This window comes from Mustela nivalis (genome assembly GCF_964662115.1).
Source record: "Mustela nivalis genome assembly, chromosome: 2".
Lineage (NCBI taxonomy): Eukaryota > Metazoa > Chordata > Mammalia > Carnivora > Mustelidae > Mustela > Mustela nivalis.
Window position 1 is genome coordinate 40,874,001 of NC_139021.1, and position 15,386 is coordinate 40,889,386.

At 38.9% G+C, this 15,386-nt stretch overlaps 1 protein-coding gene across 4 annotated transcripts in view; it reads left to right on the forward strand.

Moving 5' to 3' along the window:
* Positions 1 to 3,866: 3,866 nt before the first annotated feature.
* The window catches only part of LOC309860596 (DNA repair and recombination protein RAD54B), a 97,977-nt gene continuing 86,457 nt past the window's right edge, over positions 3,867 to 15,386 (forward strand). For all 4 annotated transcript variants that reach the window (XM_082722860.1, XM_082722862.1, XM_082722861.1 and 1 more), the window contains exons 1-2: positions 3,867 to 3,982; positions 4,763 to 4,910. In XM_082722860.1, the coding sequence (XP_082578986.1) occupies positions 4,779 to 4,910 (132 nt within the window). In that variant the 5' untranslated portion in view covers positions 3,867 to 3,982; positions 4,763 to 4,778. The remainder of the gene's footprint in view (positions 3,983 to 4,762; positions 4,911 to 15,386) is intronic.

Genomic DNA, 15,386 nt, shown 5'->3' on the forward strand with positions numbered 1-15,386 from the left:
GTAAAAATTCAACTCTCTTTTTGGGCCACTGATCCTGTGTGCAGTCCCAGTGTTTGGCCTGGGCACACCTACCAACTCCACCATTGTAATTAGGGAATGGCACACATTGCTTCTGCAGAGTGAATCTTTCAGATTACTTTGATAGCTTTTCAGACGTGCAAACCATTGGTTGCCTAGTCAGTTTCACATGTGTTCTAAAAGTGAACACAAAGATTTGAATATCTTAATTTGCATGATTTTGTAGGGTTTACTGGGTCAAGTGAATAGTGAACCATTTTCAGAGATCACTTCAGGCCACTTAGGGGAAGATCCTGGCTTTCCCATTTATTAACTTGCTATGTGATTCAAATTAAATCATTGGTGGATCTCTGTTCTCTCATATATTATGAAATATAAAATAGAAGTCAGAATGTGTGCAATGTGGAGGAGAGTATGAGTCAGAAGAGAAATGTTATCACAGATATTTATTGTAGAGTTAAAGTAAAAAGTAGCAGTCCAGAATTGATGAAATGTATTGGCTACAAAAATGAAATAAAGACTGATGAAATAAGCACAACTAAAAAAAGGAGGGCAACCACACTAAAAGGAGGTTTCCAAATTCTCTTTCTCCTCTCCACTCTTACCCCAGGAGAAATGTTCAGCTCTTATGTTGGTGTTGGCTAATCAATTAACCAATACTACCAATAACCAATAATGTTAATTCAAAATTTATTAAAAATTAAGAGTTACAAAAGCTTAGAACAATTTTTATTGGAGCATAATTAACATACAGTTATATTAGTTTCAGGGGTACGATATAATTATTCAACATTCTATACATTACTCAGTACTCAAGGGTTACAGAAGTTTTTACCACTAATAGATTCAATGTTAACTGACCCTGCAAACACAGTATAATGTCCTTACAAAAAGTATTTAGTGGTAGAAACGTTTTAGTACTTACTCAATGATTAAAGAAGGGAAGGAAATGAACTAAAATTTATCAGAATATTTGTTTCCAAAGATATCTGTATCCTGGATGAAGAATCTTCATTCAGGGCGCCTGGGTGGCTCAGTGGGTTAAACTGCTGCCTTCGGCTCAGGTCATGATCTCAGGGTCCTGGGATCGAGTCCCGCATCAGGCTCTCTGCTCAGCAGGGAGCCTGCTTCCCTTTCTCTCTCTCTCTCTCTCTCTCTCTCTCTCTGCCTGCCTCTCCGACTACTTGTGATTTCTGTCAAATAAATAAATAAAATTAAAAAAAAAAGAATCTTCATTCAGTGTATAACTTTAAATAGCATCTCTACATATGGATTCCTCTAAATTTCCAACCAAGGAATAGCTTCCTAACTTAGCTCAAATCCCTTCAGTGGCCTCAGAATAAAAGCTGGAGTTCTTACAATCACCCACAGGTTTTTCACCTGTCCTTGTTATTTCTTTGACCTCATCTACTACTCTCCGAGCTCACTTTGCTTCAACTGCTACCACGTTCTGACCGTTCCTACTGGTCTTCAGTGCGTTATTGCTACAGGACCTTTGTTCAAGTAAGCCTTCCCTGGCTGCCCTACCTAGAATTTCAATACCTTTCATCTGTGCTTTCCTCTTCTGCTTACCACTTTTTATTATCTAACACTATATAGTTTACTCATTTATCTTCTTTATCATTGGATACAAGTGGTAGACTTTGCGATTGAAATGTGGAAAATTACAAATCACTTATTTATGTAATAAGATATGTTAGTATTGAGAAATAGTTGTATTCTTTCTGACTAAAATGACTGATATCTTTCTGGCCTATCCTTTTTTCCTAGTCCTTCTTTATCTACTACCATAAAATAATTTAGTGAAGTAAAATAAACATGATGATTATTTTTGTTAGAATAAAAAGTGTGATTGATTTCTCCTGTCATAAATAATTCCTATAAAATACAAATAAACCTTTTGAAATTTGCCATTTCAAAGAAAAGTATTTTATTTGCTGTGTTATAAATAAGACTATACTTCATTTATATTATACCCATAAGTTATAATTTTACTGTTTGTCCTTATCTTTTTTTTTTTAAAGATTTTATTTATTTATCTGACAGAGAGTGAGCACAAGCAGGGGGAGCAGCAGACAGAGGGAGGAGAAACAGGCTCCCCGTGGAGCAGGGATCATGATGCACAGCTCCATCCAAGGACCCCAGGATCATGACCTATGCTGAAGGCAGATGCCTAACTGAGACACCCAGGTGCCCCTGTTCTTCTCTTCATTGTAGAAAATTAACCCCAAAGTTTGCTGTTATACAATTCGTAACATCTTTATTTAAAACACTAGTTTTGCTAAAATACCAAAATTGTCACATTTTTGTATACAAAAAAATGATAAAGGGGCCCTTGGCTGGCTCAGTTGTAGAGCATGTGATTCTGGGTATCAAGGTCTGAGTTAAAGCTCCGCATTGGGCATAGAGTTTACTTAAAAAATAAAACAAAATAAATATTTAAAAAATGATACCCAGTCTACCACAGTTTGGTAAAATTTAATATTCCTTAAATCTTCACATATATTTTAGAATAAATGGCTTTTTTTTTTGTTTTGTTTTGTTTTTGAGAGAGAGCATAAGCAAGGAGGGGCAAAGTGAGGAGAGAGTCTTAAACCGGCTCCAGGCTGAGCTTCTACTGTGGGATTTGATTTCAGGGCCCTGAGACCATGACCTGAGCTGAAATCATTAGTGGGATGCTTAACCAACTGAAACACCTAGGCAAACCTAGAATTAATGGCTTTTAAAAATCAGGCTAAATTATGAAAATTATTCTATTCACACATTTTTTTTTTTTTTTTTTCAAGTGGCTCCACACCCAGCATCCCTGAGGTGGGGCTTGAACTCAGGATGCTGAGATCAAGTCCTGAGCTGAGATCAAGAGTCCAGAGCTCAACCCACTGAGTCATGATGCCCCTACTCATGCATTTCTAAGTGTTTTGTTTAAACTGGAATATTTTTATATATAATGCAGACAGTGATCTGGTTTGGAGATACTTTTTAAAAAATATAGATTTTATTTATTTATTTATTTATTTGAGAGAGAGCATGAACTCAGATCTCAGAGAGGACTCTGAGATCCTGAGATTTCGCTAAAACCAAGAGTCAGAGGCTTAAGCCACTGAGCCACCCAGGTGCCCCTGGAGAGAACTTTACATTAAAAGGCCTATGACCCATATATTTCTCTGCCTTGTCACTGTATTAAAAGGTGTCAGAACACTTCTAAAACCTTAGTTTGCCTATTTGTGCCAGGTACTTTAAAAGCCTATATTATTTTAGCAATGTTTCTAAAGTCACTTCATTCCTAAAATGCTGCATAATTTAAGAGCTTTTTGGTAAAGTACATTTGCATACTATTTTTCCAAGCACATACTATTATGCAGACCATCTACTTGCTTAAACACATCCACGTAGATGTTCTTAGATTTAAGTATACATCATATGTTCTAAAATGAGGTCTGTATCAGCACCTACAGAATGTGACAATAGGCAACAAACCAACAAACAAAAGCAAATATTTTTCCAAGTAAATACTTTTTTTTTGAATTAAAAAAAATTATTATTTTTTTAAATTAACATACAATGTATTATTTGCCACAGGGGTCAATGGTCACGCTTACACAACTCACAGCACTCACCATAGCACATACCCTCCCTAATGTCCATAACCCAACCATCCTCCCTATGCCCCCCTCCTCCCCAACCCTCAGTTTGTTTTGTGAGATTAAGAGTAATTGAATCATAAATCTGAATGTAACTACAGAGGCTTAAAGGGAAACGCAGAGACATGCGCAGTTAAGGTCGTCCAATCAGAGTCGGGCTAGCCCAAGCGAGGCGCAACCACTGAAAGTAGTGCGCATGCGCGGTTTGCTCTTCTGCTATAGGCTGCGCCAAGGCGGGAGCCTTAACCTCCTCCGGTGGTGAGGGGTTGCCTGTCTATCCGAGTTTTCTCTCAGGGCGCTCGGCCTTTGTCGGATCTTTGCGGGTAAGTCCTTGGAGGGGAAGCCTTGTGAGGCTGGGCAGCCTGTGGGGTCGTGCGGGACAATGTAGGGAGAGGCGCCGGAGCAGGCCTCTGGGAGAGGAGGGAAGGGAGGCGGTGGAAAGGCGCGGGCAGCGGGGGATGGCTACTTGAAGTGTGAGGGACGGTTCGCCCCGGGGTGGCTGGTGCGCAGGCTGGCGGTAGGGGTGCGTTTGTGGTGGGAAGGTCCCAGGGAGAGGAGACTATGGGCAGTGGTCTCTCAGCGGTCCGCCTGCTTTTCTTCTGTGGTGTTTGGGCTTGCACCAGGACTAATCTACATTATCCTGCACGGTATTAGCCGGTTAATTAATAGGTGATGTCTGTAGGCACATTTAGCGGGGTCACAAAGTCGAAGGAGCGACTTAAGTCACGGAGTGTGACCGCTACTTACGGTAGTTGGAAGCGGAAAAAGCAGGTCTGTTGCTGGTTCTTGGCTGTTTTATTTATGTTCTTGCTCCCTCCCAGTTTAATGGTTGCACCCTTCAGAGACTACATTATCATTAATCTATTGTATTATCAGAATCTATATGTTCCAGTTTACCCGTTCAACTTAAGCCTTAGATTCTTTTCAGTAACCCATTGTGATGAAAATAAAATCTCACTGGCTTCGAAACTTGTTTTCTAAGGTTTCTTACAGGTTTATTTTCTTATATTCTTTAAAGATATGGTTGTAGTGATGAGTTGTTTTCAAGTTTGGAGTTAATTCTATCAGATTCATGGGTGATTTCTGTTTTGGGTATTTTTTAGGTCAGTCCTGCTGAATATGAGACGATCTGCCGCACCAAGTCAGTTGCAGGGGAATCCCTTCAAAAAACTAAAATTTATACCACCAGGGAGAAGTAATCCAAGTCTAGATGAAGAGAATACAAAGAGTCCAGATGTAAAATTACTTGAGGTAAAAAAAAAAAAAAAAAAAAAAGACGTAATATAGAAAAGCATGCATTTTTAAAAAAAACATGTCATTTAAGAGGTTAATAGCGCTTACTGCCTGAAGGAATTTTTAGTATCTTTAACAAAGTTTTCCAAAAACCTTAGAGTAATCATTACACACACACATACACACGTATGTGTGTATGTGTGTATGTGTGTGTGTATTTTTTATATATATATATATATATATACACACACATACATGTATATATATATTTTAAGGGAATGACTTGCTGTTGGATCTATGGGATAAATGTCTGTTAACAGTAAAAAATACCTCTGTGAGGGACAAGGTGGATATTCTTGTAAAAATAAATTGTTTTAATCAGTGTTCTTTTTAAAGTTACCACATAAGTGAAAACTTTAGATAAGGGGCACCTGGTTGGCTCAGTTGGAAGAGCATGTGACTCTTGATCTGGGGTTATGAGTTCAAAGCCCCACATTGGATGTAGAGATTACTTAAAAATAAAATCTTGTGGCTTGGACTAGAGGGCATTATGCTAAGCGAAATAAGTCAGGGAAAGACAAATACCACATGATTTCACTCATATGTGGAATTTAAGAAACAAAACAGATTAACATAGGGGAAGGGAAGGAAAAATAAGATAAAAACAGGGAGTCTCTCATAAGAGACTTTTTTTTTTTAAGATTTTATTTATTTATCAGAGAGGGGGTGGAGAGAGCGAGTACAGGCAGACAGAATGGCAGGCAGAGGCAGAGGGAGAAGCAGGCTCCCTGCTGAGCAAGGAGCCCAATGTAGGACTCGATCCCAGGATGCTGGGATCATGACCTGAGCCAAAGGCAGCTGCTTAACCAACTGAGCCACCCAGGCCTCCCTCATAAGAGACTTTTAACTATAGGGAGCAAACTGAGGGTTGCTGGAGGGGAGATGGGTGGACAGATGTGGTAATTGTGTGATGAGCATTAAGGGGGGTGCTTAATGTCATGAGTACTGGGTGTTATATGCATCTGATAAATCACTAAATTCTACCCTTGAAACCAATAGTATATGTTAACTAAATTAAATTTAAATAAAACATTAAAAATAAAATCTTAAAAGAAACTTTAGATAAGGTGATTTAAGGAGTAAATGTATTTGAGTAATTTGTATCACAATTCTGGACATTTCCTTTTTTAAAAAGATATTATTTAATTAAATTAATTTATTTTGAAAGATTTTATTTATTTATTAATTTATTAAAGATTTTATTTATTTATTTGACAGAGAGAGAGACAGATCACAAGTAGGCAGAGAGGCAGGCAGGGGGTGGGGGTGGGGAAGCAGGAGGCCCCCTGCTGAGCAGAGAGCCCAACATGGGGCTTGAACCCAGGACCCTGAGATCATGACCTGAGCCGAAGGCAGAGTCTTAACCCCCTGAGACACCCAGGCACCCTGAAAGATTTTATTTATTTATTTGACAGAGATCACAAGTAGGTAGAGAAGCAGGCATAGAGAGAGGGGGAAGCTGACTCCCTGCTGAGCAGAGAGCCTGATGTGGGGCTCCATCCCAGGACCCTGGGATCATGACCTGAACAGAGGCTTTAAACCACTGAGCCACCCAGGTACCCCTAAAGATTTTTTTTTTTTAAAGATTTTATTTATTTATTTTACAGAGAGAGATCACAAGTAGACAGAGAGGCAGGCAGAGAGAGAGAGGGGGAAGCAGGCTCCCCGCTGAGCAGAGAGCCTGATGTGGGACTCGATCCCAGGACCCTGGGATCATGACCTGAGCTGAAGGCAGCGGCTTAACCCACTGAGCCACCCAGGTGCCCCAAGATTTTTTTTTTAAAAGATTTTATTTATTTATTTGACAGAGAGATAACACAAGCAGATGGAGAGACAGGCAGAGAGAGAGAGAGAGAAGCAGGCTCCCTGCTGAGCAGAGAGCCCGATACGGGACTCGATCCCAGGACCCTGAGATCATGACCCGAGCCGAAGGCAGAGGCTTAACCCACTGAGCCACCCAGGTGCCCACCCCTAAAGATTTTATTTTATTTTTTAAGTAATCTCTACACCCACTGTGGGGCTTGAACTCACAAATCTAAGATCAAGAGTTGCATGCTCCACTGACTGAACCAGCCAGTTTGCCCCTGTTTCCTTAAATTTTTATCTATAAAAAGTAAATGCTTAAAGTAGTTGCCCACCCCCATTTTTTTTTTTAAAGATTTTTATTTGTTTGAAAGAGAGAGGGAACACAAGCAGGGGAAATTGGAGAGGGAGAAACAGGCTTCCCACTGAGCTGGGAGCACAGTTTGGGGCTGGATACCAGGACCCTGGGATCATGACCCACGCGAAAGGCAGATGCTCAATAACTGAACCACCCAGGTGCCCACCCCCGCGCACCCTTTTTCTTTTTCAAGATTTTATTTATTTATTTAACAGAGAGAGACACAGCGAGAAAGTAAACACAAGCAGGGGGAGTGGGAGAGGGAGAAGCAGCGTCCCCCTCCCTTGCCCCCCCCCCCCCCGCCAAGCAGGGAGCCAGGAGCCTGTTGCGGGGCTCCATCCCAGTACCCTGGGACCACAACCTGACCGGAAGGCAGATGCCCAAGGACTGAACCACCCAGGTGCCCCCCGCACCTTTTTTTTTTTTTTTAAAAAAAGTAAGCTCTATGTCCAATGTGAGGCTTGAATTCATGAACTCAAGATGAAGAGTCGTGTTCTCCACTGACTGAGCTAGCCAGGTACTCCTAAAAGAGTCTTGGTTTTTTTTTTTTTTTTTTTTTTTTTTTTAAAGATTTTATTTATTTATTTGACAGAGAGAGAAATCACAAGTAGGCGGAGAGTCAGGCAGAGAGAGAGAGAGAAGCAGGCTCCCGCCGAGCAAAGAGCCTGATGCGGGGCTCGATCCCAGGACACTGAGATCATGACCTGAGCCGAAGGCAGCGGCTCAATCCACTGAGCCACCCAGGCGCCCCTGTTTTTTTTTTTTTTTTTAAGATTTATGTATTTATTTATTTGACAGGCAGAGATCACAAGTAGGCAGAGAGGCAGGCAGAGAGAGAGAGGAGGAAGCAGGCTTCTGGCTGAGCAGAAAGCCCAATGCAGGCCTTGATCCCAGGACCCTGGGATCATGACCCGAGCCTAAGGCAGAGGCTTAACCCACTGAGCCACCCAGGCTCCCCAGCAGTCTTGTTTTTTACTACAAAAAAAAGGATTGTTTTGGTTTTCTAAAACCAAAGGTCTTATTTATATAGATGATATATAAAGGTATTAGAAGGTATATAAAATTGGCAATCCACGTTTCCTCTGCTCTACAGTTTTCTGAACCATTCATGGTATGGGGATTAAAGTCTTCAAATTCTTTTTCCCTCTCCGTTTTGGTTGTTGCAGTTGACATACAATATTATATTTCTGATGTACAACATAGTGATCTGACAGTTACGTATGGTATGTCATGCTTATATGTAGTCACCATCTGTCAGCAGATTTTTTTCCTTTTTTTATTGTGGTAAAATATAACAAAATTTGCTATTTTACCATTTTTAAGTTTGCAAAATAAGTGGCAGTAATTATATTCACACTGTTATACAGGGATCACTACTATTTTCATTTGGAAACTTTTTCATTACCTCAGACAAACCCTGTAACCACCATTGAACAGTAATTCCCTATTTCCTCCTTCACCCACGCCCTTGTAAACATATATTACTTTCTCTCTTCATAAATTTGACTTCTAGTTACCTTATATAAGTGGAATCATACAATATTTGCCCTTCTGTTTCTGGCTTATTTCACTTAGCATAGTATTTTCAAGGTTCATCTGTGTTGTAGTATGTGTCAGAACTTCATAACTTTGTATGGTTGAATCCCGTTCATTTCTATGTATACACCATAGTTTAGTTATCCATTCTTTGTTTTTGTTTTTTTTTTAATTCATTCATTTTTTGATGGATGCTTGGATTTTCACTTTTTGGCTGTTGTGAATAGTGCTGTTATGAGTGTGGGCATGCAAGTTTCTGTTTAAGTCCCTATGTTCATTTTTCTAGGACTGGAATTGCTGGGTCATATATTATTTCTACATTTAACTTTTTGAAGAACTACCAAAATGTTTTTGACAACTGCTGCTGCACTCTTTTACATTCCCACCAGCAATGCGTGAGGGTTCCAGTTTTTCTATATTCTCAACAATACTTGTTACGTTCTTTCTTTTTTTTTTAAAGATTTTATGTATTTATTTGACAGAGAGGGATCACAAGTAAGCAGAGAGGCAGGCAGAGAGAGAGGAAGGGAAGCAGGTTCCCTGCTGAGCGGAGAGCCCGAAGCGGGACTCGATCCCAGGACCCTGAGATCATGACCCGAGCCGAAGGCAGTGGCGTAACCCACTGAGCCACCCAGGCGCCCCACTTGTTACTTTCTATTTTGTTTAGTTTTTATTGTAGATATCCTAGAAGATATGAGTGGTTTTTCATTGTGGTTTTGAATTGCAACTCTTATGAATAGTGATGCTAAGAATCCTTTCATGTGCTTATTGCCTATCTGTATATCTTCTTTGGAGAAATATCTATTCAAATTCTTTGCCCGTTTTTTTTTTTTTTTTTTTTTTTAACAATTTTATTTATGGGGCACCTGGGTGGCTCAGTGGGTTAAGCCTCTGCCTTCGGCTCAGGTCATGATCCCAGGGGCCTGGGATCGAGTCCCACATTGGGCTCTCTGCTCAGCAGGGAGCCTGCTTCTCCTCATCTCTCTCTCTGTCTGTCTCTCTGCCTATTTGTGATCTCTCTCTCTGTCAAATAAATAAATAAAATCTTTAAAAAAAAAAAACAATTTTATTTATTTGAGAGAGAGACAGAGAGAACATGAAAGAGGAGAAGGTCGAAGGTCAGAGGGAGAAGCAGACTCCCTCCAGAGCTAGGAGCCTGATGCAGCAGTTGATTCCTGGTCTCTGGGATCACACCCTGAGCCAAAGGCAATTACTTAACCAGCTTAGCCAACCAAGTGCTCTTTGCCCGTTTTTTTTTTTTTTTTTTTTTTAAAGATTATTATTTATTTATTTGATAGAGAGCACAAGTAGGCAGAGCAGCAGGGAGAGGGAGAAGCAGGCTCTCTGTTGAGCTCAGAGCCTGATGTGTGGGGCTCTATCCCAGGACCGTGGGATCATGACCTGAGCCAAAAGCAGCTGCTCCACTTAACTGAGCTACCTAGGTGCCCCCCACTCTTTGCCTGGTTTTTAATGGATTGTTTTAATTGATTGTCTTTTTGTTGTTAAAAGGATCTGCTGGTTTTTAACTCTGCTTTTTTGGTCTGTGTGTGTTTGTTTTAGCCTACATTTCTTTCTTTCTTTCTTTTTTTTTTTTTTAAGATTTTATTTATTTATTTGACAAAGACACAGAGAGAGAGGGAACACAGCAGGGGGAGTGGGAGAGGGAGTGGGAGAGGGAAAAGCTGAGCAGGGAGCCTCATATAGGGCTCAATCTCAGGACCCTGGAATCATGACCCAAGCCTAAGGCAGATGGGTAATGACTGAGCCACCCAGGCACCCCACCCCAGTTTTAGCCTACATTTCTTTAGAATTCTGGCCACAATGTAAGATGAAAGTACAAGTTTCTGTTTTTTAGTAAGATTTATTTTTTTGTTTTATTTTTAATTATTTTCTTTTTCCTTTTTTAAATTATTTTTAAAAAGATTTTATTTATTTATTTTGAGAAAGAGAGAGTGTGCATAAGTGGGGGAACAGAAGGGTGGAGGAGAGGGTGAAGGAGAGGGAGAAGCAGAACCCCGCTGAGCAAGTAGCCTGATGTGGGGCTCGATCCTAGTACCCCAGGATTACGACCTGAGCTGAAGGCAGATGCTCAATGACTGAGCCACCCAGGTGCCCCTATTTTTTATTTTTTCATTTTTTAAAAGATTTTATTTATTTAAGAGAGAGAAAAAGCAAGAACAAGTCTGGGGGAGGGGAAGAAGGACAGAGGGAGAAGCAGGGTCCGCTGAGCAGGGAGCCCACTGTGGGACTTGATCCCAGGATGCTGGGATCATGACCTGAGCCGAAAGCAGGTACTTAACTGAGCCACCCAGGCATCCTAAGGTATCTTTTCTTGTTTTTTATTTTTAGTTTAGTTTTTTTTAATGATTTTATTTATTTATTTGACAGAGATCACAAGTATGCGGATAGGCAGGCAGAGAGAGGGGGGGTAAGCAGGCTCCTTTCTGAGCAGAGAGCCCTATGCTGGGTTCCATCCCAGGACCCTGGGATTATGACCTGAGCCGAAGGCAGAGGCTTAACCCACTGAGCCACCCAGGTGCCCCTCAAGGTTTCTTTTTTTAAAGATTTTATTCAAGGTTTCTTTTTTTAAAAACAGCTTTAATTAGATACAATTCACATACCATAAAATTCATTGGTCTTTATTATATTCACAGTTTTACAGTGATCACCAGGTCCATTTTAGAACATTTTCATCATTCCAGAAAGAAACCTCATATATATTACCAGCTATTCTCCATTTTTCTCCAAGTCTTTCAGCCCTTTGCAACCACTAATCTTTTTTTTGGTCTCTGTAGATTTGTCTCTTGGGGAAGTTCATATAAATAGAATCATACGTTTATACTTGTAGCTTTTTGTGACTGACTTTTTCCAGTAAGCATAATGTATTCAAGGCTCACCCTTGGTTTAGTATGTATCAATAATTTTATTTCTTTTTATTGCCAAATTTATTAATTTTCTGTTGCTTCTATTAACAAGTCACCACAAATTTAGTGGCTTAAAAGAACACAAATCTGTTATAATTCTGTAGGTCAGAAGTCCAAAATAGGTCTCACCGGGCTAAGATCTATGTGTTGGTATAGAAAACCCAAAAGACTCCATGAAAAATGGCTAGAACTGATACATAAATTCGGCCAAGTTGCAGGATATAAAATCAATGTACAGAAATCTGATGCATTTCTATACACCAATAATGAAGTAGCAGAAAGAGAAATCAAGGAATCCATCCCATTTATAATTGTACCAAAAACCATAGCCTACCTAGGAATAAACCTAAGCAAAAAGATAAAAGATCTCTACATTGAGATCTATAGAAGACTTTTGAAAGAAATTGAAGACACAAAGAAATGGAGAATTATTCCATGCTTATGGATTGAAAGAACAAATATTGTTAAAATGTCTATTCTGTCTACACATTTAGGGCAATATTTATCAAAATAACACCAGCATTTTTCACAAAGTTAGAACAAATAGTTCTAAAATTTGTATTGGAACTAGAAAAGACCCTGAGTAGCCAAGGTATTGTTTAAAAAGATAAACCAAAGCTGGAGGTATCACAATTCCGGACTTCAAGCTGTATTACAAAGCTGTAATCATCAAGACAGTTTGGTATTGGCACAAAAACAAACACTTTGATCATTGCAACAGAATAGAGAACCTAGAAATGAGAGAGAACCACAACTCTATGGTCAACTAATCTTCAACAAAGCGGGAAAGAATATCCATTGGAAAAAAGACAGTTTCTTTAACCTGGTGTTCAGAAAACTGGACAACACCAACAATATGCAAAAGAGTGAAATGGGACCACTTTTTTACACCATACACAAAAATAAATTCAAGATGGTGAAACACCTAAATGTGAGACACGAATCCATCAAAATCCTAGAAAAGAACCCAAGCAACAACCTCTTTGACTTCTGCAATATCAATTTCTCTAGAGGCAAGGGAAATAAAAGCAAAAATGAACTATTGGGACTTTGTCAACATGAAAAGCTTCTGCACAGCAAAGGATACAATCAATGAAACTAAAAACAACCTATGGAATGGGAGAAGATACTTGCAAAAGGTGGTGGCAGAACTGCATGCATTCATTTAGGGGAGAAGCTGTTTCCTTTGCCTTTTTTAGGTTCAGTAGTCCACCTGCATTTTATTTTTTCCCTTTTATTTTCAAAGCCAGTAATGACAGTTTCAGTTCCCATGTTATTATGTCTCTGGTTCCCTCAGACTGGGAATCATTTGATTAGACTGGGCCAACCTGGGTAAACCAGGACAGTCTCCATTTCAGGAGAGATTACTTTAAGCACATCTTAATCATATCTACAAAATTCTTTTGCCTTTCTTTTAACATATTCACAGGTTCTGGGGATTAGTATAGACATCTTTGGGAAGCATTGGTCTGCCTACCTTACTGTATAATGTTGTATTAGTATACTACATTTTATTTATCAGTCAGTTAACAGGCATTTGGATTGTTTCCACTTTTCAAATTATGAGTTAATAATGCTTGTGAACATTTGTGTACAAGTTTTTGTGTAGACATGTGTTTTCATTTTTCTTGAGTACATTCCTAGGTATGGAATTGCTGGATCATGTAACTCTGTGTTTAACCTTTCATTGATGAACTGCTGTACTCTTTGCCAAGGTGGCTGCCATATTTTTGTTCCTGCCATCAATGTATGAGGGTTTCAATTTCTCCACATCTTTGTCAACACTTACTCTTATCTTTTTGATTGTAGTCTACTAGTGGGCGAAGTAGTATCTCATTTGTGGTATTGATTTGTGCATCACTGGTGGCTAATGTTGTTGAGCATCTTTACATGTGCTTATTGGCCATTTGGATATCTTCTTTGGACTATTCAGATCCTTTGAACTTTGAGTGTTTTTTAAAAGATTTATTCATTTATTTTAGAGAGCAGGGAAGGGCGGGGTGGGAGGGGAGAGAGAGAGAGAGATTTTCCAGCAGACTCCATTCTGAACGTAGATCCCAGTGTGGGGCTTGATCCCAGGATCCAGAGATATGACCTGAGTCAAAAGCAAGAGTTGGATGTTTAACTGAGCCACCCAGGTGCCCCTAGATCCTTTGACCTTTGTAACATTGTATTATTTACTTTTTGTTAGAGTTGTAAGAGTTTTTCTTTTTTAAGATATTTTAAAAACTTAACTTAAATTTAATTTTAATTTTTTTATTAATCCCTACATCTAACATGGGGCTTGAATTCACAACCCTGAGATCATAAGTCCCATGCTTCATTAACTGAGCCAACCAGGCACCCCAAGAGTGCTATTTTAAAAAAATATATTTTAGGGGTCCTGGGTGGTTCAGTCATTGGGCATCTGCCTTCGGCTCAAGTCATGATCCCAGGGTCCTGGGATCGAGCCCCACATCTGGCTTCCTGCTCAGTGGGAAGCCTGCTTCTCCTCTTCTACTCTCCCTGCTTGTGTTCCCTCTCTTGCTGTCTCTATCTGTCAAATAAATAAATAAAAATCTTTAAAAAAAATAATACATATATATATTTAGCTACAGGTCCCTTAGATATACTATTTGCAAATATTTTCTCCCATTCTGTTGATTATTTACTTTCTTGATAGTATCATTTGTAGCACAGAAGTTTTAAATTTGATTAAGTTCAATTTATCTAATTTTCTTTGGTGTTGGTACTTATGATTTTGGTATTTTATTTAAGAAGGTCATGAAGAGTTACGCCTGTAACTGATTTTATTAATTGATTTATTTTTTAGAGAGGGAGAGGTGGTAGAGGGAGAGAGAGAGAGAAAGAGAATCTTAAGCAGGCTCCACTCTCAGACAAGGGACTCAATCTTGTGACCCTGAGATTAAGACCTGAGCTGAAACCAAGAGTTGGATGCTTAACAAACTGAGCCACCCAAGCACCCCTGTATTTTATTTATTTTTAAAATTAATTTGTTTTTTTGGTGTGCCTAGTTGGCTCAGTCAGTAAAGCATGTGAGTGTTGATGAGTCATGAGTTTGAACCCCATGTTGGATGTAGAGAATTACTTAAAAATCTTAAAACAAAACAAACTAATTTGTTTTTTTTATTGAGGTGTGATTGACATACAGCATTATATTCAGGTATACAACATAATGGTTTGATATTTGTAGATATTATTAAATGATTACTGTAATAAGTGTAAGTATCATCTGTCACTGTACATACAGAATTTTTCCCCATTGTCTCATGTATTCTAAGAATTTTGTAGTTTTAGTTCTTACATTTTAGTCTGTCCCATTTTTGAGTTCATTTTTGTATGTGGTGTGAGGTAGGGGTCCAACTTCATTCTTTTGTACGTGGATACTGTGTTGTTCCAGGATGTTAAAAAGATTCTTCTTTAACCATTAATCATTTTGACACCATTGTCTTAAGGTTTATTTTTTAATGTAGTTTCTAAGGACTAATTTGAGAGCAAAACCATTGATTTACTCTTTTCTTCTTTTAATTCTATCAGGAAACTAAATCGTTATTTTTAAAAACTAGGCATTTTTGAAATAGGCATTTTTGAAATTGTACAGCTGTTTTAAGCAAGGCAACTTGAGAAGCCTTAGCAGTTCACTCTAGTAAACTTCTCCTTAGTCTAGCCCATTCCTAAATTTTTGTTCTTAAATTATTTCTCATCTTAGATGAAAATAATATTGTTTTGATAACTTCGGGGGTTTTTATTTGTTTGGTCTGATACAAAATCTGGAACAAAAATGAGTGTCAAAATAAATATGCTAATTGAATT